This window comes from Hemiscyllium ocellatum, chromosome 7, assembly GCF_020745735.1.
Source record: "Hemiscyllium ocellatum isolate sHemOce1 chromosome 7, sHemOce1.pat.X.cur, whole genome shotgun sequence".
NCBI lineage: Eukaryota > Metazoa > Chordata > Chondrichthyes > Orectolobiformes > Hemiscylliidae > Hemiscyllium > Hemiscyllium ocellatum.
This window is the reverse complement of record NC_083407.1, coordinates 100,810,846-100,836,027: the sequence shown is the minus strand read 5'-3', so window position 1 is coordinate 100,836,027 and position 25,182 is coordinate 100,810,846. Positions and strand designations below refer to the sequence as shown.

General features: G+C 42.0%; 2 protein-coding genes across 2 annotated transcripts in view; one reads left to right on the top strand and one right to left on the bottom strand.

The window, feature by feature from the left end:
* The window catches only part of ube2g2 (ubiquitin-conjugating enzyme E2G 2 (UBC7 homolog, yeast)), a 43,180-nt gene extending 26,888 nt beyond the window's left edge, over window positions 1-16,292 (bottom strand). Inside the window, exon 1 of the mRNA XM_060827598.1 lies at window positions 16,188-16,292. Coding sequence (XP_060683581.1) covers window positions 16,188-16,230 — 43 coding nt within the window. The 5' untranslated portion in view covers window positions 16,231-16,292. The remainder of the gene's footprint in view (window positions 1-16,187) is intronic.
* A 41-nt stretch (window positions 16,293-16,333) lies between these two features.
* The window catches only part of pofut2 (protein O-fucosyltransferase 2), a 34,777-nt gene continuing 25,928 nt past the window's right edge, over window positions 16,334-25,182 (top strand). The window contains exons 1-3 of the mRNA XM_060827597.1: window positions 16,334-16,528; window positions 19,703-19,953; window positions 21,597-21,741. Coding sequence (XP_060683580.1) covers window positions 16,383-16,528; window positions 19,703-19,953; window positions 21,597-21,741 — 542 coding nt within the window. The 5' untranslated portion in view covers window positions 16,334-16,382. The remainder of the gene's footprint in view (window positions 16,529-19,702; window positions 19,954-21,596; window positions 21,742-25,182) is intronic.

Sequence of the window (25,182 nt, the reverse complement as noted above, 5' to 3'; positions counted from 1 at the left end):
GTATTAACTAAAGTTCATCTGAGCTATTATAATATAGATACAGACTGAAAACTGGTGGGATCGGGTAAGGAGATGTAGGTTTATAATGTGTACCTCTGTAAATACATATCACCAACTGGCTTCCTGGATAAGAATGCAAATAATTTGTTTTTAAAAGCATTATTTATTTAAGGCACTGATATTATGAATAGTCAACGGCTACGTTATGTATCATTAGGATTAATCAGAAGACACCTGACAAAAGGTCAGACTGAAATACTTTTCAAGTTGATGGAGGCTCCTGGAATTAACAGCATATTAGACAGGTGTCTCGAAACCATCTTTGCTTGGGAAGAGAGGTTGAATGAGAATGTTGAGGTTCTGTCACAGGTCTCTACAATTCATAAGTTGAATGATCATTCAGGGCTTACTGGTAACGCTCAATGTCCAATTCAGAAGGATAATGGTTCAAATCATACTTTTGAGACATGAGCATAAAATCATGCTAAGTATTAAGTGCTGTATTGTCTGAGGTGTTGACATTTGAATGAAGCCTTGACTACTTGTCAAAGGTGAATACAAGGCACTATTTCAAAATAAAACAAGAAAAAGCCACAGGTATCTTGAGAAATATTTATCAGAAAACAGGTTAATTATCCTTTATCTCGTTGTTCTGTTGGAGCTTGCTGTTAATGGCATATCAAGGAAAAGGATATACAGATGAAGGGATTGATCAATTATGTACTTTGTCTAAGTTTCCAAAGTCAGATTCTACTGCCTAACATTGAACATGGCAATGGCGAACAAACCAAAAACATATTGCTTTCGGGACTCAAAAAATTCCAAATGTGCAAGTCGAAGAAATAAAAGTCCTAACAACGAACAAGATGACACAGTATATCAAATTCACACACACAGTCTCTTGCAGAAAACAGTAAGGCAATTGCGGAGAAAACATTCCAGCTTTCCATCTCATTGCCAGGTTACACAATAAAGAAAGAGAAGTAGATGGGGTTTTTGTGGCAAACAGTGGTTAAATGGCTGCAAATAGTTAATTAGGAGAATGCTTTACTCCAGATTTTTATTTCATTCAAATTTCACCATCTACCATCATGGGATTTAAATTCATGATCCCAGAACATTGGCCTGGGGTTCTGGATTGCTGGCTCAGTGACACTACTATTACGCTGCTGCCTCCCTCTCATATGCTTGAACCTTCAGCACCTGGTGGATGAATCATAGGCTAGAATAAATGTCAGCACTTATACATTTTACTTCCATAAATTTCTGATCAAAATGTTGTTTTTAGTATGGTGCCCCTTTAAGCTGAAAAACTATTTTTAACCAATCTATTCAGACATGTTAGGACACTTCCATGGCAGTTGGTACTTTAACCCAGACCTTCTGACTCGGAAGAAGGGACACTACGAATGCACTACATTTTAAGAAGTTGAATACTCTGTTCAAGATGGTGAGAGTAGCATGCTCTAGCCGGAGCTCCATCTGCTCATCGGTTCCATTTCCCTTTCTTTCCCCCCTCTTTGCTGCAGCTTTTCTTGCCCCACCACGCCCAAATTTTAACTTCTTAAACTACCCTACCTGCAGGGAATGGAGAACACAGCAGGCCAGCTTGGGAAGCGAGTAGCGGCCGGAGGCCAGATCAGGAGCAGAGCGAACGCGGACCGAGTCCTGGAAGCCAGTCATGGCTGGAGACTGGAGTGGTAGCAGGGCTAGTGCAGCTTGAGCTGGGAGCCGAGTTGCGGGCTGGAGCCTGGAGAGGGAGCAGACCGGGCCCAGGCTGACCAGGCGGAGCGAGTCTGTGGCAGTGGTCAGCACGTGCAGAAAGTGAGGCCTCATGTTCTAAAGTTTAGTGGGCACGGACCCAATGAGAAAGGACAATAACTTGAGTAGTTTGAAGATACTTTTTAAACTGTATTCCCACACTCGTCTATTTTTTTCTACTATTTCAATTCTGTAACAACACAAAGTATCTGTACCTAGCCCTAAGATGACACCATAAGGCAACATTATAAACTTTTCACGACACTCATTTAAGTGCGCCTGACAATAAAGGTTATTCTATTCTTGATTTTTGAATATAACCAAATGAACTAATTTAGGTATAAAGAGCTACTTGTGTAAGAATACTAAACAGACATGTCTGGGACATTGGGTAATTGGGTCATAGTAAGAGGAAGACATATGCAATGCTGTATTGCACAAATAAACTATAAGGAAAGGATTCACATCTACTTTCATCTTATAGTACCTGGCTCCAACTCGATTTAACATTGCTGTGTGTAAACTAGCTGTTATATTTCTTAAACTGCAACAGTGACTACTATGGTATTGGTTAATTATATATAATTATTTGGAAATTTGGGTTCAAATTGCTTATCAGACATAAACATGTATAGGTTCAAGATTGAGTTGTATTTATATACTACTGATTAGAAGGGTAGACATAGTTTTAATGTAATTTTTGATTTCTGAGAGTGTTCACGGTTATCTATTTAATTTGGTCAGTTCTTTTACGTGTATGTAAACACCCCCTTTCCCCCACCGATATGAACAGTTTTGTGTTTTCGAAACCATGGATAGAAACAAGGAGATATTTTGCCATTGCCTAGCAACAAAGTCTCCTTTGACAGATTTGGAGATGCCGGTGTTGGACTGGGGTGTACAAAGTTAAAAATCACACAACGCCAGGTTATAGTCCAACAGGTTTAATTGGAAGCACACTAGCTTTCGGAGCTATGCTCCTTCATGAGGTGATAGCCTAATGGTGTGCTTCCAATTAAATCGGTTGGACTATAACCTGGTGTCCTTTGACAGAGGAAGAGAGATCAAGAAAAGTTCTTTTAGCAAGGCAGAACCATCCAGTAGGTCAGTGTGTGGACAGAATTGTTTCAAAGAGAAACACATCCGAGCTAAAACACCTGAAACATCAGCAGTGCAGTTTAGCAATCTCCAAAACAGTCAGGACAAAGGAAAAGAAGACTCGAGTGCCTTAGAACTTAAAAGAAAAACCACAGAAACAGAATGTATCAAAGTGTCAGATGAGTGGGCATTCTACAAGGCTGTTCGAGTTTAAAATATACAGAGGAACCTCAATTATCTGGCATTCGATTACCTGAATTTCAGATTATCCGGCAAGATCACAAGGTCCCGATGCTTGGCTAAACTAATATCTGGGATTCGATTAACCCAACGAAATACTCCCTGCTCATGTCCTTCAGATAATTGAGGTTCCTCTGTACATGTTAAGGTGTAAGTGAGCTCTGTCAGCAGTTTAAAGGTATTGTGTAACTGTGGACTCTAATTCCTTTGAGCAGTAAAATCTTCTGAGGATTTTTACATTTTAAATCTTAAAGTTTTTCTTACATTCCCTTTGTATTTAGGGAGAGAAAAAAAAAGAAACAATTCATTCCCCCAACCATCTTTGTTTATCTTTTGACTCTAATTCAATCAATTTCCTTCTCCCCTGATCTCCTGTTTCTCAACCTTTAAATCACAGCGGTTAAAGAGATAAACCACGAGTGCTATATTAACTACGGTCCTAACATTATCCATGTTGCATTTTTATGAGCACATATGTCAGCAAGTTACAATGTAAAAAAAACTTTCTAGCTGAAGAGCAAGGAAAAGAAAGTCGAACTAAGGGGGCCTATTACAGTATGCCCTACTCTGGCTCATTATGTTATTAAGTTCATGCAGAAGGGATGGAGAATGATGTGACTGTACATTCCTGTTGTTGGGAGTGTGTACAATGTTCTTGTGAAAACTAAATGAGGAATTTTTCACCTTATATTCTTCAATACATGTTGGAGAAGAGTAGACAGTCACGAAATGCCTGAGTACTTTGTAATGACTGCCAAGGCATATCACTGGGTTTTGCGTGACTCACCTACCCTCGAGTTCCAGTTTACAATAATAGCTTCACTCAAACAGCTGGATTAACAATAAAGCATATTACTGAACCACTCAACCTATTAACCTGACACACAGCAGTCCTTTCAATCAACAGTGCAGAGTTACTCAATGTAACCACATGATCAAAGAAGCCAATTCAAATATGTAAACAGCTCGTGGCCAGTTCCAGAACTTCACTTCTCCAACAGCTGTCACAATAAGAATTCAAATAAGTCAGATTTGCAGAATTAAAGAACTCTGGATGGCAGAGTTTATGTTTGTGCCCTAAGCAGGCCAGAAACAAAGATTATGCTACTTGTGAAATTTTTAATTTGACATTTATTTAAGCCTTCTACCAGTTTCATTAATAATTTTCCCAGCAAATACTACAGTTTTCTTAAATTGAGAAAATAGCAAGAAGCAGACATTATGGATTAGAAATAATAGTTAAGTCAATCATCCCCCTCACTCACTGTCTGTAATGTCATGGGGATTGGCAGAAAAGCACAGAACAGTTGAGTTTATTACACACAGACTGAAAATTAATCTACAAGATTTATGTTCTTGTTTAGTGTTGTATGGTTGCATTCCATGCTTTTATCCCCACAGTTGCATTTTTTCCCCCAAAATGGCCTTACCCATTGGGAATATAACCAGCATCACAGAGTTGTGTACAACAGGATCCTGAGCTGGACGGAGGCAGGTATCAGGATTTGGCAATCAGAGCCCTTCTAGCTCGTAGGAGCTTCAAAACCACAGTCAGCACTCACCGTGCACAAGAAATATTAGATGTGCATTCAGTACAATAACTTAACTAAAAGCGTGGGAGCTGAAATTAAACTCTAATCCCAAACTGTGGAACCACATGTTAAGTGTTTGCTAACAATGGGCAGGTCAGATTATCTGCTACTGTGGGGGAAAGTCAGTAGCTCACACAGGGCTAGTTTACTTAGGGTTATCTGTCTTGACAGTGTAGTCATATAGTATCCTGGCCACAAAAGAACTGGTGAAATGATGAGATATTGAACTGAATTTTCAAGTATGACATTTGGAACATTTCCATCACTGAGAATGATTCAGATCTAAACTCTGTTGATAGAATTACAGTTTTGTAAATCACCAACTGTGACAAGCTTTTGTTCAGAAGACTACTGTAGTCTCAAAAGGAAACACAGCACTGAAAGAATGACAATCACTCCTTTACTTCAAAGCCTAAAGGTGAAATATCAGGTGCATACTCCAAATCCCTAATTAAACATTATATACGCTAATGACAAAAAAAAGCACAAGCCCAAACTTGGTAATTTTACAGAGATGTTAGTTTCAATACTCTATCACTTCACCTTTTCACATAGCTTATCTATTTTCCTGTTTTTTGAGTTAGGTGTTGGGTTTAATCCTGCTCGAGGAATTGGAGCTCATTATCTCATCCAATCCAGGAATGAAGCAATATTGCAGAAGAACCAAACTGTTGGCTAAGACGTTAAACTAACAGAGTTTGATCTCTCAGGTGGATACAAAACAAATCCATGGCACTGTTTTACAGAGGAGCAAGTAAATTGTCCCTGGTCAACATATATCCCTCAACTAAAACTGAAAAAGTTAATCTTGTTATTATTTTTTGTGGGAGTTTGCTGTGCTTCAATTAGCTGACTGTTCCTTGCAATATTTTGGATTAGTGGTGCTGGAAGAGCACAGCAGTTCAGGCCGCATCCGAGGAGCAGTAAAATCGACGTTTCGGGCAAAAGCCCTTCATCAGGAATATGCCTGATGAAGGGCTTTTGCCCGAAACATCGATTTTACTGTTCCTCGGATGCTGCCTGAACTGTTGTGCTCTTCCAGCACCACTAATCCAGAATCTGGTTTCCAGCATCTGCAGTCATTGCTTTTACCCTGCTCCTTGCAATATGTCAATGATCACACCTCAAAAATACTTTGCTAGCTATAAAGTGAGTCAAAACATTGTGAAAGTTGCTAAATAAATGCAAGCTCTTTTCCTCTTTCCAACTTGCACAGAAATAATTCCAATAAATAAAAATATACAAGTTTGGAACATTTTCCTGTGATGAAGGAGTCAAGGTTGCTGTTAGTTAGCCTGTATTGGATTTCAACTGATTTCTGTTCTTAGTTTATATCCAAATTATTGGTCAGAGTATTGAGTCCAGGAGTTGGGAGGTCATGTTGCGGCTGCACAGGACATTAGTTTGGCCACTGTTGGAATATTGTGTGCAATTCTGATATCCTTCCTATCGGAAGGATGTTGTGAAACTTGAAAGAGTTCAGAAAAGGTTTACAAGATGTTGCCAGGGTTGGGGGATTTGAGCAATAGGGAGAGGCAGAACAGGCTGGGGCTGTTTTCCCCGGAGCATCGGAGGCTGATGGATGACCTTATAGAGGTTTATAAAATCATAGGGAGCATGGTTAGGGTAAATAGACAAGGTATTTTCCCTGGAGTGGGGAAGTCCAGAACTAGAGGGTATAGGTTTAAGGTGAGAGGGGAAAGATATAAAAAGAGACCTAAGGGGCAGCTTTTTCCACACAGAAGGTGGTACGTGTGTGGAATGAGCTGCCAGAGGAAATGGTGGAGGCTGGTACAATTGCAACAATTAAGAGGCATTTGGATGGGTATATGGATAGGTTTGGAGGGATATGGGCCAGGTGCTGGCAGATGGGACTAGATTGGGTTGGGACATCTGGTCGGCATGGACGGGTTGGATCAAAGGGTCTGTTTCGTTTTGTACATCTCTATGACCTCTACAGAAAGATGTCAGAATGCAGGAGTGTGTGCTTTAGAACAAAAAAAAGGGATATAGTGACAGTTATCATTTATCCCCATTTCAGCCTCAGCGTGACAAAGACAGAGAAAGTGAGGGAGGAAAGGAATGACATTTTATTCTTTTGAGTTCTAGGAGATCACTCTAATCTCTACTGGACAATCAAAGGTTGTGATAGACACTGCTACACAAAATATATCAGAATCACAATCAGAATAATAGTGTTCAAATACATTTAATAGGTGAAAACAAGATTAGAAAGAAGGAATTTGTCTAGAGTATGACTGAGATATATGAAAGATCAGGCATTGTTCAGTAATATTCCCAGCATTTCCCACCATGGTCAGCAGATACATTGGAACACCACCCCATCTGAAAGATCTTCTCCAAGATGTACAGCACCCTGACTTGGAACTATATCACAGTTCCTTCACTGTACTTCTCATTTACGTGACTTCTACTGCCTTCTGAAGATACACAAAGTCAACACACCAGGATGTCCCATTGTATCAGGCAATGGGACCCTGTGCAACAACCTATCTGGCTATGTTGAATGTACCTTGAAACCCGTTGTACAGGGACCCCTCCAGCTTCTGTCATGTCACTACAGATTTCTTACAGAAACTCAGCACCCATGGACCACTCGAACCAGGAATATTCCTCGATATAATGGATGTGTCAATACTCTACACCAGCATTCCCAACAATGATGGCATCGTGACAACAGCCTCAGTACTCAATACCAACAACTACCAATCTCTGAGCACTGTGCAACAACTCAAGCGCTTCATCCTCGACCACAACATTTTCACCTTTGACAACCAGTTCTTTATCCAGAACACGGAACAGCCATGGAGATCAAATTTGCACCCCATATATACCAACATTTTCATACACAGGTCAAACAAGACTTCTTTTCTGCATAGGACCTCCAACCAACACTATACACCAGATATATTGATGGCATTTTCATCTTCTGGACCCATGACAAGGAGTCACTGAAACAATTACACAGTGAGATCAACGAGTTTCATCCCACCATCAGATATACCATGGACTACTCTTTAGTATCTGTCTCATTCTTGGACACATGCTCCTCCATCAATGACGAGCACCTCAGCGCCTCACTCTACCGCAAACCCACGGATAACTTCACAATCTCTAGCTTCTCCCCTAAATGTATTAAAACAGCGGTCCCCTCTGGACAAGCCCTAAGCACATACAAGGTCTGTTCAGATGTTGAGGAACGCGACGGACACCTGAAGGTGCTCAGGGATGCCCTCATAACGGCATCAACTCATCAACAGCCAGTTCCGAAGTGCCACAGCGAGAAACCGTAATGACCTCCTCAGGAGACAGACATGGGTTGCAACCGAAAAGGTACCCTTCATTGTCCAGTACTTCCTGGGAACCAAAAACCTATGCCATGTTCTTTGCAGCCTGCAATGCATTATCAAGGAGGATGACCACTCCTCAAGACCTTCCCCACCTCCACTGTTCACCTTTAAACCACCAAACTTCAAACAGATCATTCTTCATAGCAAACTGCCCAGCTTACAAGACAACATCAAGTATAACACCGTACAACCCTGTCATGGCAGCCACTGCAAGACATATCAGACTGTCAACAAGGAGACCATCATTACACGTGGGGTTGCCTCCCACCATGTAGACAGCAGGGACTTACATGTCTCAGCCAATGTTGTCTCTCTCATATGCTGCAGGCAAGGATGCCTTGTGGCATGGCACATTGGCAAGACTGAGCAGATGCTATGACAATAGATGAACGGACACCACACAACCACCAGGCAAGGGTGTTCCCTTCCAGCAGGAGAACACTTCAGTGGTACAGGATATTCCGCCTCGGACATTTCGGATGACCATCCTCCCATGCGGACTTCAGGACAAGCAACAATGTAAAGTGGCCGAGCAGAGGCTGATAGCCAAGGCTATATACACATACACACAGACCCCTGCACGCGCACGCGCACACACACACACCATCTCTCATACACAAGCTCTCGCTCATACCCGCACACACACACTCCCCGCACTCACACCCATGCACGCACCCTCTCACAGGCTTATAGCCATGACACACACACTCCCATGCACTCGCTGCTGGACTGGACACACACACACACTCTGTTACACACACTCATTCTGTCTCTCCTACACACACACACACACAAATTTATGGGTTGAATCTGTATTTTCAGAATTATATTTTATTTTGCTCAAAAAAATGCATAACCTATAGTCAGTCCATGTAAGATTCTGCAAATCCCACCTCAGAAATAGAACCAGTCTGACTCAAGATGGAGACACAGACAAACTCTAACCTCACATCTTTAATGCATTGTCCGAACTGAGATGACACATTTTGTTAGAAACCTGAAGTTATCTTGAGAATGTGACTTAAAAGAGTTCTGGGATTTCCATATTAACGAACCAAAACTAGCCAAACCATTCTAGAAGATGAAAGACTTAATCTAAGTTTGTTTAATATATATTTAATATACGATGAAGAAGCAATGCTTCGAAAGCCTGTGCCTCCAAATATATCTGTTGGACTCTGGCCTGGTGTTGAGTGATTTTTAACTTCGTTCACTGCAGTCCAACACCAGCATTTCCAAAAGCAAAATATATCGTACTTTGGTGCACGAGCAGGTTAAACAACAGATGTTAGGATGATACAGCTCCGAGTAAAATTGAAATAAACCAGTCTGCAATAGAATTAAGGATGGCATCTGTCATTTACAGGGCTGGCTTGATAAACTGTGAGATCACGCAAGGAACCGCAGCACCCTCTGGTGACAGAAAGCAATAACTACAAGAATCACACTGAATAGGATTAAATAAATATAAAGCACTTTGGATACTGGAGATCTGAACCAAAACCAAGTAATGCTGGAGAAACCTAGCAAGAGAGAAACAGAGTTAATGTTTTAAATACAATATGACTCTTTAGTTTTGATACTGCCACACCCGCTGAATTTGGCAAAAGTGAGAATTGCAGATGCTGGAAACCAGAGTTTAGATCAGAGTGGTGCTGGAAAAGCACAGCAGGTCAGGCAGCATCCTGCTCCTCGGATGCTGCCTGACCTGCTGTGCTTTTCCAGCACCACTCTGATCTAAACACCTGCTGAATTTCTCCAGCAACTTCTGCTTTAACTTCTGCAAAACTGACCCAGAATTTATTCAAATAATTCTCTGTACTTCACTGATTGCTAACAACTGCACGTCAGTGGTGGCTCAGTTGGCAGCACTTCGACCTCAAAGTCAGAACCCTTACACATTCAAGATCCATTCCAGAACTTAAGCTCAATCATTTAGGTGTAATAATTAAGGAAGTGCCATTGAACTGGGGTCCTGTTTTCAAAGATGACACAACTGAAGCAATATGAATGACAACTGTACCACACTTTAGAAAGAATGTGAAATAATTTGGGACGGTGGAGAACATATTTAGAAGAATAGTTCCAGGAATGGGGACTTCAATTATACGGAAAGATTGAAAAACCTAGCTTGAGAGATTTAATAGAGGTTTACAAAATCCAAAGATCGTAACTTCAAGCCCCACTTCCGAATGCAACCTAGACTGGAACTCCTGTACTGTCAGAGATGCTACCTTTCAGATGAGATTTTAAACTCTGCCCTCATGGATTGACCTGAAATATCCCATCACACTATTTCAACAAAGATTGAATGAGTTCTCCCTCTTACCCTGCTGTTGAACTATTCTTCAACCAGCATCACAAAAATATGTCAACTGATGAGTTGAATTGTTCTCATAGTGAGCAATGATCTCTTCAACTTTACTCATACATTCACATATAAAAGATGCTGCTTTGGGTATCATATGGCTCTTAGTTCTTTCACAGGATATGCAAAATATTTATACTTGAGTCCCTTCCCTCACATCTTCACATGACTTACTTTTTCTCAAAATTTCAACTTTCCAATTTCCACTTTTGTCTCAACATCATATTATTCATCAGAAACTCTTCCCTTTCTCAAATTACACATTTTCATTTCTGCTAGGTTACTAATCAACATCCATTTTAGGTAAAAACAACGACTGCAGATGCTGGAAACCAGAGGTGAGGTGGGGGAATCCTGTGGCCCAACATTTCAACTCCCCCTCCACCAAGGACATGCAGGTCCTGGGCCTCCTCCACCGCCGCTCCCTCACCACTTGACACCTGGAGGAAGAACGCCTCATCTTCCGCCTCGGAAGACTTCAACTCACCAGTTTCCTCATTTCCCCTTCCCTCACCTCATCCCAGCTCCAGCCTTCCAGCTCAGCACCGCCCTCATGACCTGTCCTACCTGGCTATCTTCCTTTCCGTCTATCCACTCCACCCCCTCTCTGACCTATCGTCTTCATCCCCACCCCCATCTCCCTCTCATTTATCTCTGCATTGCAGGCACCCTGCCTCTATTCCTGATGAAGGACTTTTGCCTGAAACGTCAATTTTCCTGCTCCTCGGATGCTGCCTGACCTGCTGTACTTTTTCAGCACCACTCTAATCTAACATCCATTATTAGCTCACTGAGTTCCACAACTACCTTGACCATACTCACTACCAATCAATCAACTTCTTAGAAGGACACAATTCCTCCTCTGTACTCCTGAAAGGTCTATGTTATGCCTCAACTGAATATTTCTCTCGACAGCCTCCAAACAAGTTTCACCCCTTTCAGCTCTCTCCAAGAACTACCCAGAGTTCCCTTTTCATTTTCAAGGGACCATTCTCTTGAATTGCTTCCTTTCAACATCCTTAAAATGAACTAGTCCCTCTGTGACACCCTGGTCTAAGCCCAAATCACTCCCTTGCAAGCAGAGGATGCAACACATGCAGCTATTTTCTCAACTTTTTTTTAAAAAAAACACTATCCTCCTCTCCAAATCCAGAGATTTAGTTGCATTTCTTTCAACTTAGTGTGCTGTATTCACACATCATGATAGTGTCTCCTCCACTGAGCAAACTAAGCAGTATGAGCAGTTGCTTTGAGAATACCTTCATCCTGTCCACGAGTATGGCATAAGCTTCTGATTTCCTGTCACTTTACTTCTTCTCTCCATTCCATTCCCAATCTATCCTCAACCTCATACATTTTTCTAATGAAATTCAAGATCAGTTCACAGCACTGCACCTCAACTTCCAAATCAGCACTTTACGACCTTCTGGACTCAACATTAAGTTTGACTATTTCAGATCATAAGCACTGCTACATTTTCACCTCCTCCAGACATCAGGAATTAGTGACGATTCTGTTATTCCTATTTAAACCTTCTTTGGTCACATCTTTCTTTTCATTACTTGTTACATAATCACTAGCCCATTTTGTCTGTTGTTTCTATTGTCAATTAATCATAGTAATTTATTCAGACAGCATCTGTTGAGATAGAAACAAAACTAATATTCCTGTTGATGATCACTTGATTCATTAATTGCCCAGGTATATTTTGTACACAAAAAGCAGGAAAAATCCAAACTGGCCAATTACTACCCAATCAGTCTACTCTCAATCAGCAGTAAAGTGATTGTACTGTTAATGATGCTTTCTATCAAGCAGCACTTGCTATCAATAAACACCTCGCTGATGTGTAGCCTGGGTTCTGCCAGGGCCACTATTCCCATGATCTCATTCAAATATGGATAAAAGAGTTGAATTATAAAGTTGAGGTGAGAGTTGGCATCAAGATCACATATAACTGAGTGAGGCATCAAGGAGCCTAGCACAACTGGAGCCAATGGGAATCAGAAGGAAAACTCTCCACCAGTTGGAGTACGAACTGGAATATCAGAAAATGGGCTGTGGTTATTAAAATTGATTCATCTCAGCTCCAGGCTATCGCTGCTGGAGCTCCTCAGGGCAGTGTTCTAGACCCAATCATCTTCAGTTGCTTCATCAATGACTTTTCCTCTATCATAAGGTCATTGGAAATGTTCGCCAATGATTGTATGATGTTCAGCACCGTTTACTGATCCTCACAGAATGAAATAGTCAATGTCCAACCTCAACAATATCCAGGCTTTGGCTCACAACTGGCAAGTAACATTCACTTCACACAAATGCCAGGCAATGACCATTTCCAATTAGAAACAATCTAACCACTGCCCATGACATTCAACAGCATTGCCATCACACTGATCTCCCCTCCCCTCCATCAAAATCCTGGGGGTTACCATTGACCAGACACTGAACTGGACTAATCATATAAGTACACAGTGTCTAAAACAAAGGTCAGAGGTAATAAATAACATGGTAAACAACTCACATCATGACTCCTCACAGCCTTTCCACCCTTAATCTAATCTAAAATCTACAAGGCACAAGTCAGAAGAGTGCTGGAATACTCTCTCGTTGCTTGTATGAGTGCAGTTCCTACAACACTCAAGAAGCCTGAAAACATCCAGGACACAGCATGCTACTTGAATGACACCACACCCATAAATACTCACTTCCTCCACCAGTGATATTCAGTAACAGCAGTGTGTGCCAGCCACAAGATGCACTGCAGAAATTCACCAAGAATCCTTAGACTGCACTTTATAACTCATGCTATTACTAGCTGGAAAGGAAAGGGCAGCAGATTAATGTGAACACCAACAGCTGCATGTTCCCTTCCAAGTTCAGACATCGCCATTCCTTGTGTCATTGGGATAAAATCCTGGAAATCCTCCCCCTCCCAAAAGGCATTGTGGATCTACATACAGCACATGCATTGGAGAAGTCCAAGAAGATAGTTCACAACCACCTTCTGCAGGGCAACTAGGGATGGGGAACAAGTGCTTTCCCATGAAAGAATAAAAAAAGTACTCAGCTGGTCTCACAGAATCTGTCCCATGAGTCACAAGTGAATAAAAAAAATTTGCTCTTCACAGACACTGCCAGACCTCAGTTTTCCCATCACTACTTGTCTTGGTTTCCAGCGTAGACAATATTTTGCTTTTTTTTGTCAGTAAAGCACAGATTGTTACAATTGTGCTGCATGTGGGAACTTGCTGCATGAAATTACTTGCTGTGTAATACAGTGACCATATATTTCAAAAGCAACTCATTGTCTGTAAAGTGCTACTAGGTATCGTTAGGTCTATAATGGAGCTATTTAAATTAAGCTTTTCTTGCAGAATTAAACTTGTAATGTGCTTTGTGGATACAGGCTCTACAACATGACAACTTGCAAAGTTGCTGCAGGCAGAAGATATAAAAGATATAGCCATTCAGCCCATCAAGTCTTCTTCCGTTCAATGAGAGTGATCTGATAATCCTCAACTCCACTTTCCTACATTTCCCCCACGACCCTTGATTTACTAACAGATTAAAAAGCTATCTTGCATATTCTTAAGAACCAACCTTGACAACCATCTGCAGTAGAATTCCACAGATACACTACCCTCCGAGAAATTTCTTCTCTGTCTTAAATGTGTGATTTCTTATTATGACTCTCCCACAAAGGGAAATAACCTTTCTACTTTTATTCTGTCAAGTTCCTGAAGAATCTTATGCATGTTTCAATAAGGTCTCCTCTCATTCTTTGTAATTCCAATGAGTACAGGCCCAATGTATTTAACCAAGTCAGCCAAGAAAATTCCTTCAGGTCTGATGTCAGTCTAGCGAAAGTTCTCTAGACTGTCTTTAATAACAGATTATCTTTCTTTACCTAAGAGGCCAAAACTATTTGTTGTATTCAAGCTGTGGTCTAACTGGTGTCTTGTGCAGTTTTAGCAAGACCTTTTACGTTTATACTTCACTCCATTTGAAATAAAGGTCAACATTCCATTTGCTTTTCCTAATAGCAACTGAACAAGAATGCTAGCTTTTCACGATTCATGGATGAAGGCTCACAAATTCCTCTGTAGTTATGTCATTTAAATAATGTTCAGCTTCTCTATCCTTCCTGCCAAACTCCGTAACGTTACATTTTCCCACATTATATTCCATCTGTCAAGGTTTTGCATACTCACTCAACTTACCTATATCCCACTGCAGATTATTTTTATCATCCTCATCCCTCAGCTATTTTTGTATCATCCACAAACTTCCCACATCCAGGTCATTAATATACAGATAGTAAATAATTATGGTGTCAGTACTGACCCATGTGACATTCCACTAGTTACAGATTACCTTCCAGAAAGTGCTTCCCTTATCCCAACTCTGTTTTATATTAGTTAGCCAATTTCTATCTATGCTAATACACATCCTGCAGTTCCATGGACTCTTATTAGCCTAATATGTGATACCTTATCAAACACCTTCTGAAAATCCAAATATATTAAATCCACTGTTTTCCATTTGTTTACACTGTTTGTTACCTCCTCAAAAGAATGTCAGGCATGATTTCTTCATCATGAAGCCACACTGACTCTGCTTGATCTTACTGTGAACTTCAAAAATACTATTAATTTCTTTATAACAGACTCTAACATTTTCCCCAATACCAGACATTAAGCTATCTGGTCTACAGTTACTTTTTTTTGTTTCCCTCCCTTTTGGAATAAAGGTGTTACATTGGTAATTTTCCAATCCTCCTGGTCTTTTCAAGTCACTAGCGTTACATTCACTATCTCAGAAATTGCTGGAAAAGCACAGCATGTAGCAGCAACTGTGGAGAGAAATCAAGAGTTAATGCTTTGGATTCAGTGACCCATTCTGAGGTTAGGTCACTCAACCCAAAATATCAACTCTTGATTCTTCTTCACTAATGCTGCCAGATTTGCTGAGCTTTTCTGGTAGCACAGTGGCTACCACTGCTGCCTTACAGCACCAGGATCCTGGGTTTGATTCCTGCCTCGGGCAACTCCTCTGGGTACTCTGGTTTCCTCCGGATGCTCTGGTTTCCTCCCACAAGCCAAAGATGTGCAGGTGAGGTGAACCGGCTATGCTAAATTGTCTATAGCATTAGGTGCATTAGTCAGGGGTCAATGTAGGGGAATGGGTCTGGGTGGGTTACTCTTCGGAGATTCGGTGTGGACTTGTTGGGCCAAAGGGCCTGGTTCCACACTGTAGGGAATCTAATGTAATAATCTGTTTTTGTTCCTGATTTACAGCATCTGCAGTTGTTTTGATTTTTATATCCGCTATCTTTGCAGCTACTTCCTCCAAGGGGGACTTACGAATCTTTAAGCCAATTAGTTTCCCCAGCACTTTGTCCTCCAGTGATAGCTGCTGGTTTTATTTTCACTCCTCCTTTTGCCCCTTGATTACTTGGCGATTTCGGCCCCTTTAGGCACATCGCTCAATTTAAAGTGGAGTTTTGTGACCTTGCTTATGAGGATCTAGCCTTGGGTCACTCTCACCTCTCCTGAGGGTCTGAGACCACCATCTGCCTGGCCAGGAGCAGGACTGCCTATTCATGGTCCCTGTGGCTCAGCCGTGTCTGCAGCCTTCCAACCCAAGGCCTTGCCTGTCTCTCATGAGACATGTAAGTGGCTCCATCCTCACCAATGCGCGGTCCCGGGGATTCCTGTCCCCCTCCCGGCCCTCTCCCTCCCCCCAACAACTTACGCTTGTACTCGGCCATCAGCCGTTTCAGCGCCGTCCCTGCCATCGCCGCGACCGTTAACGACGTCACGCAAGGACGGAGGACCGGTTACAGCGACGCACCGCCTCTACTTCCGGTCGGGGGAGGGGAGGGGAGGGGAGGAAGTTTAGCGACGCACCGCCGCCCCCCGTCCCGCCTCTACTGAGGGACGCGGCAAAATGGCGCTGTTGCCCCCTATCCCGTGTCTCCTGTATCCCCTCCTTGGCATGGCGGCACTCGCTGGCGGCCAATTCTACGGGGACGGGGGAGCTTTCAGTCCCGGGCAGACCGGCGGCAACGGGGCGTCAGTGGCTCAACAACGCAGGTAACGGACTGGCAGCAATCATCTCAACAGGGGCTCTCAAACTCATAACGGAGCGGATTAGTAATAATGCTGGGCAGTGACAACAATACGCAATGGGGTTAGTAATAATGGTAGGAAAGGACGATAGCAACTAATGGGATTAGTAATAATGGTGGGAAAGGACGATGACATTCAATTGGGGTTAGTAATAATGATGGGAAAGGACCATGTTGCCCAATGGCGTTAGTAATAATGGTGGGAAAGGATGATGACATTCAATGGGGTTAGTAATAATAATGGTGGGAAAGGACGATGACACTCAATGGGGTTAGTAATAATAATGGTGGGAAAGGACGATGACATTCAATGGGGTTAGTAATAATAATGGTGGGAAAGGACGATGGCGCGCAATGGGGTTAGTAATAATGGTGGGAAAGGACGATGACGCGCAATGGGGTTAGTAATAATGGTGGGAAAGGACGATGACGCGCAGTGGGGTTAGCAGTAATGGTGGGAAATGACAATAACACTCAATGGGATTAGTAATAATGGTGGGAAAGGATGATGACACGCAATGTGGTTAGTAATAATGGTGGGAAAGGACGATGACGTGCAGTGGGGTTAGTAATAATGGTGGGAAAGGACAATCCCGCGCAATGGGGTTAGTAATAATGGTGGGAAAGAACGATGGCGCGCAATGGGGTTAGTAATAATGGTGGGAAAGGATGATGACGCGCAATGGGGTTAGTAATAATGGTGGGAAAGGACAATCCCGCGCAATGGGGTTAGTAATAATGGTGGAAAAGGACAATCCCGCGCAATGGGGTTAGTAATAATGGTGGGAAAGGACGATGGCGCGCAATGGGGTTAGTATTAATGGTGGGAAAGGACAATGGCGCGCAATGGGGTTAGTAATAATTGTGGAAAGGACGATGGCGCGCAATGGGGTTAGTAATAATGGTGGGAAAGGAAGATGACACGCAGTGGGGTTAGTAATAATGGTGGGAAAGGACCATGTCGTCCAATGGGGTTAGTAATAATGGTGGGAAAGGACCATGTCGCCCAATGGTGTTAGTATTAATGGTGGGAAACGACGATGGCGTGCAGTGGGGATAGTAGTAATGGTGGGAAAGGACGATGATGTGCAGTGGGGTTAGCAGTAATGGTGGGAAATGACAATAACACGCAATGGGATTAGTAATAATGATGGGAAAGGACGATGACGCACAATTGGGGTTAGTAATAATGGTGGGAAAGGACGATGACATTCAATTGGGGTTAGTAATTATGGTGGGAAAGGACAATGTTGCCCAATGGGGTTAGTAATAACGGTGGGAAAGGACGATGACACGCAATGGGGTTAGTAATAATGGTGGGAAAGGACGATGACGCGCAATGGGGTTAGTAATAATGGTGGGAGAGGACTATGACGCGCAATGGGGTTAGTAATAATGGTGGGATAGGATGATGACGCGCAATGGGGTTAGTAATAATGGTGGGAAAGGACCATGTCGCCCAATGGGGTTAGTAATAATGGTGGGAAAGGACCATGTCGCCCAATGGGGTTAGTATTAATGGTGGGAAAGGACAATGGCGTGCAATGGGGTTAGCAGTAATGGTGGGAAATGACAATAACACTCAATGGGATTAGTAATAATGATGGGAAAGGATGATGACGCGCAATAGGGTTAGTAATAATGGTGGGAAAGGACGATGACATTCAATGGGGTTAGTAATAATGGTGGTAAAGGATAATGACACTCAATGGGGCTAGTGATAATGGTGGGAAAGGACAATACCATTCACAGGAGTAGTGAAAGAATTTGGGAGAGACAATAGTACTCCACATGGACACTATTAATGTTGGAGAGAGACAGTAACACTTAATAAGGAGCAATAAGATAATAGTTCACAGGTAATTTTCTTTCACGAATGTGGGACATGGGTGTTGTTGGCTGGACGAGCACTAATTGCCTGTATTCAGCTGCCTTTTGCAAATCGACGCACAATACTGTTAGGGAGTGAATTCCAGGAGTTTGAAGGAACAGTGACATTCCATAGGCAGTAATAACAGTGGGAAGGGATAATAATATTCTACAGCGGAGTGGTGTGGCGGGATGAGTTTGGCGTTGACAGTATTTCGGGGCAAGTGCAATAGTGTGGGAAGGCAAGGGGAAAGGTGAGGATTGGGGTAGTTTGGCGAGTGGTGGTATAATTGCAGAATGGTGGACTTGTGTGGCATTTGGAGAAGTATGGAGGTACCGGTGGGTTAGTGTGGGGAAGTGATAGTAGCACAGTTGGTGAGGATGGTGTGTACATGTGTGTTGTCATGAAAATCCATGGGTCTTTATTTAATGTTGAGAACTTCAAGGGATGCACCTGCCTGTGTGTACACCACTGTGCTGCCACCTTTTTCCAATTAGTTTGTGGGATATGGAGGTCGCTGGCTGGGCCAAAATTATTGCCCATCTCTAGTTGCCCTTGAGAAGGTAATGGTGAGCTGCCACCTTGAACTGCTGCAGCTAACCTGTGGAAGTTTAAAAAAATAAAAAACCATAGTATATTTTCTCCTGAAAATAATAAATGCTGGAGATCACAGCGGGTCAGGCAGCATCCGTGGAGAGAGTCTTTATCAGAGCTGAAGTGAAGTGTGGAGGGAGAGCATTTGAGGATCTGTCCTGTTGGTGAGAGATGGGTAACCATAGGTAGTGGTGTGTGGGAAATTGTATGGTGAATGACTACTGTATGGGGCTATTCTGTGAGTTCTATTGGATAGTTCTCCCAGTTTATGGTTAGTAATAAAAATGACAAGGAGCACCAAAATGCTAGGAGGGATATAATTAAAGAAAATGAGGTGGATTAAGCTCTGTCGTATAAGTGTTTTGTCTATTTATATCAGACCTCGTTTATGGTGACAAGTATTTATAATTAACTTTAACTATCTTTACCTTGTCACACCGCAGTTGCAGCTACTGGAGGTGGTGCAGTGCCATCACTACTAACGAGATGGTGAAATTACACACACGCAGCCTATTCTGTTCCACCATTCTCATCTCATTCGCCCCCAATTCACCCCACCCTTACCCACTCATTTTCTGATACTGGAGAAATGTAATGGATTACAATGCACTTTGTGACTCTTAATAACAAAGGATATAAAATATTGTTTCATAGAAATATTCTTTGTCCTTTTAGATATTTATTATATGATGTGAATCCACCAGAGGGATTTAATCTTCGTCGAGATGTCTATCTCCGTATGGCAGGCTTAATGGACACCCTGCTGAAGAGTGAAGATTGGGTGCTGGTCCTTCCTCCCTGGGGGCATCTCTATCATTGGCAGAGCAAAGGTCTTAAACAAGTTCGCATTCCTTGGTCTGCATTTTTTGACGTGCCAAGCTTAAACAAGAACATTCCTGTCATTGAACATGAGCAATTTATTGCAGGTACCTTGTACTATAATCTGCCTTTGGACATTCAGCTTACTCTGAGCATGCTATGTATGGGACAAATGTAAAAGATGAACAGGAAGAATAATCTTACTTAAATGAAAAAATCCAAATCAGTTTGAGTCTATTTTAATGTTCTATTCGGCATACAGTTCTATTCTTGACATATTTGGGTCCTTTAAGTTCTTAAATAATGACATTATATGTATCACAATGCCTGTAATGTAAGAATGGCAGTGTTCATTTTAATTCAACGGTCTTTTTATATCCTGTCTACCACTCTGCTGTTCCCTTTTAATTTAGTCTAATTTTATTGCATGCTTGCATATTTTTAACCTGATTGCTTAGTCTATATACGTGTTTGATTTAGGCCAAATTGCAAGTCAGACTTTGGACTATGACTGTTTTTGGGATGAAAATACCATATCTCTCATCAACTGAAGTGCAGTCAAAATTGTGATACACTGAATCAGCTTGACTGGGAAATGTTAAAACTCTTGGCTAAAGTGAAAGTGTGTGAATGTAGAGGGGTTACAATGCTAGTCTGGCAATCAAAGATTGAGTTTAAGTGCTATGAGGGCAGATTATAAAATAGAATTCCAAAAACTAGGTAAATCACTGAGAAAAGGGAAAAGAGGAATTTATATAAAAACAAATCGGGCAGTTCATTCATTCAGGAATGCCTGGTCTCTGCTCTGACTTAGGTCTAAACACATTACATGTTGTTCCCTATTGATGTTCTATGGTGTCACTCAACTCACAAGAATGACCACCTCATGCCAACTACGGCTGTTAATTATAACCTTACTGGAAAATAAATTCATAGAGTGGTACAACTGGAGGCCAGTTGTCCCTTGTGCCTGTGCCAATTCTTTGAAAGAGCTATCCAATTAGGCCCACTCTGTGCTCTTTCCCCATAGATCAGAAAATTTATCATTGTCCATATATATGACATAAAACCTTTTGAAAGTTCCTATTATAGCTACTTCCATCTACCCTTTCAGGCTTAGTATGACGACTAGTAGACCAGAGTTTGACTTGATTGTTCCATTTATACTGAATATGCTTTCAAAACAAAACTAGATAAATACATGAGAGAAATTGTTTAGAAAGGTATTCTGAGAGGCTGAGATGAGATGATCGAGTCGGAAGAGATTTGTACAAAGTATAAACACCAGTATAAATTAATGGACTATTTATTTGCTCTGTATTATTTGTAATTTATATGTCAACCATTTAAAAAGGCTAGCTAACTGGAAAAATATTAACTAAAGCATCACCTTAGGACTACTGCTTCTTGGGTCATGGCTCCATTCTCCAAACCACAACCCCGACAATCCTTGATTCCATGAAATCATAGAATAATACAGCAGCAAAGAGGGCCATTCAGGCTATTATATCTGTGGCAGCTCCTGGAAATGGGTAGCATACTGATCTCTCAAACCTATTCTTTGCCCCAGTTGCCCTGAATTTTTTTTTCTTTTCAAGCACTGATCCAATTATCTTTTGAGAGGTACTATTGATTCTGTTGTCACTGACTTTCACAGTGCATTTAAACTTGAATGATGCAATGCTTGTTCAGTTTTTCTCTGTTTACAATTTCGCTCTCTCTCTCTCTCCCCCCCCTCTCTCTTACTCAGAGTCTGGTGGCCCCTTCATCCAGCAAATCTATGTTCTGCAGGGATATGCAGAAGGCTGGACAGAAGGGCACTGGGAGGAAAAGGTAGACGAGCGACTTTGTATTGAGGATCTTCCCTACCGGAATGATGAGCAGGGATTTTACAGGTATTTTAAGACTTGTTTATAATTCATATGAAAACCCAATAGAGTGTACAATCTTCTTCCTTTTAGGTGTTAAGTGAGGCAGAAATCTGATGTTACGTTGCACCCTTGGAGTCCATCATATTTGTGTGACACAGCTTACAGAATTATTAAGCATTAAGCCTATCGTGCCTTTTCCAACTCTGAACAGGAAGGAAGTCCAACATGGGTGATAAGCACAGTTATTGAATTAACTGTGAAGAACAGATTAAGCTAATCAGTGGCAATTGCATTGTCTCACTGTTGGTAGATGAGCTTTTGCTCAAAAATGAGATTTTTGAATACTGAACACCAGATCTTGCAGGTTTATTGTGTATTACACATGCCATGATACATAAACATATGAAAAGGTAATACTTGTAAACCAGGTCCAAGACTGGTATTTGAGGATCAGAATGCCTTACAAGTATAATCATTTATCTTGCAGTCTCAATTTTTATATATTTCTCTTTCACATTTTACTTGATAATCTACATTTATATAATACTGAAAGTATGTCTCTATGTAAATTCAGTAATTCCCAACAATGCATGAATTTTAATGAGTTAGTTTTCCATTGGACCTGTATAACTCATCCTACCTTTTTAACTTTCAATTGCTTTTCTTGTTACATATGATTCATATTGCATCAATTGAAACTTGTAATTAGAACTATATGTTCATCTACACGTTATCAAATAATTAAAGTTTTCTAAAATATGAATCCTTTTGACTAGGTTGACTAAAGTGACAAAATTTAAGGTGACCCATACAACATTAATCCAATGGTACTTTAAACTGACTTAAGCAGAGAAGATTGAAGGTTAATATCATTAATACATACATCTCCTCAGTAATAAGTATACAGTTTTGGAATGGGGGTGGGGTGGGAACCTACCAGGGGAAAGCCATAGTGCCCAGGTCTCTGCATTGAGTTGGCTCGGTGGCACAGAAGGGAAGGGGTGAGAACAGAAAAACGCTAGTGGTAGGAGAATTAATAGTTAGAGGAACGGACAGGAGATTCTGTGGCTGTAGAATCCATGACTCACGTAAGGTATGTTGCCTCCTAGGTGCTAGGGTCCTGGATATCTCTGATCAATTCTACGAGATTCTGAAGAGGGAGGGTAAGCAGCCTGAAGCCGTGGTGCTTATTTGCGCCAATGACATGGGTAGGAAAAGGGATGTGGATCCAAAAAATTAGGTTGGAAGCTTAAAAGCAGGACGAGCAAAGTAGTAATCTCAGGATTACTACAGGTGCCACGTGCTAGTGTGGTGAGGGACAGGGAGCGAGTGGCTAGAGGGCTGGTGCAGGACGGAGAGCTTCAGATATGTAGATCATTGGGGATACCTTCTGACGAAGGTGGGACCTGGACATGGGCTACACTTAAACTGGAGGGACACCAATGTCCTGGGCAGGAGATTTACGAGAGCACTGGGAGGGTTTAAATTATTTAGCAGGGGGATGGGAACCAGAGCTGCAGATCAGGGGAGAGGGTAGTTGTTGAACAGGCAGAAATAGAATGCAGAGAGTCTGTCAGGAAGGATACACAGTTGATAGGGCAGAGGGATGGGTTAAAGTGTGTCAGTTTCAATGCAAGGAGTGTCAGGAATAAGAGTGATGAACTTAGAGCATGGATCTGTACTTGGAACTACGATGTTGTGACCATAATGGAAATGCATCACAGGGACAGGAATGGTTGCTGGATGTTCCAAGGTTCAGATCTTTTAAAAATAACAGGGTAGGAGGGAAGAGGGTAAAAGAGGAGGGGGACTAGCATTATTAATTAGAGAGTGCATCACAGCTGCAGAAAAGGTGGTTGTTGAGGGGGGGTTTGGCTACTGAGTCAGTGTGGGTGGAAGGCGGTAACAGGAAAGGAGCAGTCACTTTATTGGGTGTTTTCCATAGATTCCCCCCCAATAGCAGCAGAAAGATGAAAGAACAGATTGGACAGTAGATCTTGGAAATGTGCAGATGTAACAGAGTTGTCATAGGTGACTTCAACTTCCCCAGTATTGACTGGATCCTCCTTAGTGTAGATAGTCTGGATGGGGCTGATTTTGTCAGGTGTGTCCGGGAAGGATTCCTGATTCAATATGTAGATAGACCGATGGGAGAGGCCATACTGGATTTGGTGCTAGGCAACGGGCCAGGCCAGGTGTCAGATCTCTTGGTGGGAGAGCATTTTGGTGATAGTGACCACGACTGCCTCACCTTTACCGTAGCCCTGGAGAGGGATAGGAACAGCCAGAATAGGAAAGTTTTTAATTGGGGGAGGGGAAATTATAGTGCTATTAGGCAGGAGCTGTGGAGTATAAATTAGGAACAATTGTTCTACGGGGAATACACAACAGAAATGTAGAGGCTGTTTAAGGAGCACTTGTTGCAAGTATTGGATAACTTTGTACCACTGAGACAGACAAGGAGCGGTAAGGTGAAGAAGCCTTGGATGACAAGAGAAGAGCTTCTCGTCAAGAGGAAGAAGGAAGCTTGCTTCAGGTTGAGGAAGCAAGGATCTGGCACATCTTTAGAGGATTGTAGGGTAGCTAGGAAAGAACGCAAAAATGGACTAAGGAGAGGTAGGAGGGGGCACAAAAAAGCCTTGGCAGGAAGGATTAGGGAAAATCCAAAGGCGTTCTACACATATGTGAGGAATAAGAGAATGATCAGAGAGAGTAGGGCTGATCAGGGATAGTGGAGGTAACTTGTGCCTGGAATCTGAAGAGGTAGGGGAGGCCCTAATTGAGTTTATTGCTTCAGTACTCAGTAGAGAGAGAGGGATCTTGTTGATAGTGAGAACACTGTGGACCAGGTTAAGAAGCTTGAACAGATCAATATTAGGAAAGTGGATGTGCTGGAAATTCTGGGAAGCATCAAGATAAGTCTCCAGGGCCGAACCAGATAAATCCAAGGTTACTATGGGAAGTGAGGAATTAGATTGCAGCACCTCTGGCAATGATCTTTGCAACCTCGCTCTTCATGAGAGTAGTACCAGATGATTGGGCAGAGGCGAATGTTGTTCCTCTGTTCAAGAAAGGAAATGGGAAAATCCCTGGGAATTACAGACCAGTCAGTCTTACATCCATCGCAAGCAAAGTACTGGAAATGAGTCTGAGAGATAGGATTTATGACAATTTGGAACAGCATAGTTTGATTAAAGATAGTCAGCATGGCTTTGTGAGGGGCAGTTGATGCCTCACAAGCCTTATTGAGTCCTTTGAGGATGTGGCGAGATAAGTTGATGATGGTCGAGCAGTGGATGTTGTGTATATGGATTTCAGTAAGGCCTTTGATAAGGTTCCCCACGGTAGACTCATCAGAAAGTTAGGAGGTATGGGAAGTAGGGAAATTTGGCTGCCTGGATACGGAATTGACTGGCCAAAAGAAGACATGGTAGTGGATAGAAAGTATTCCACCTGGAGGTCAGT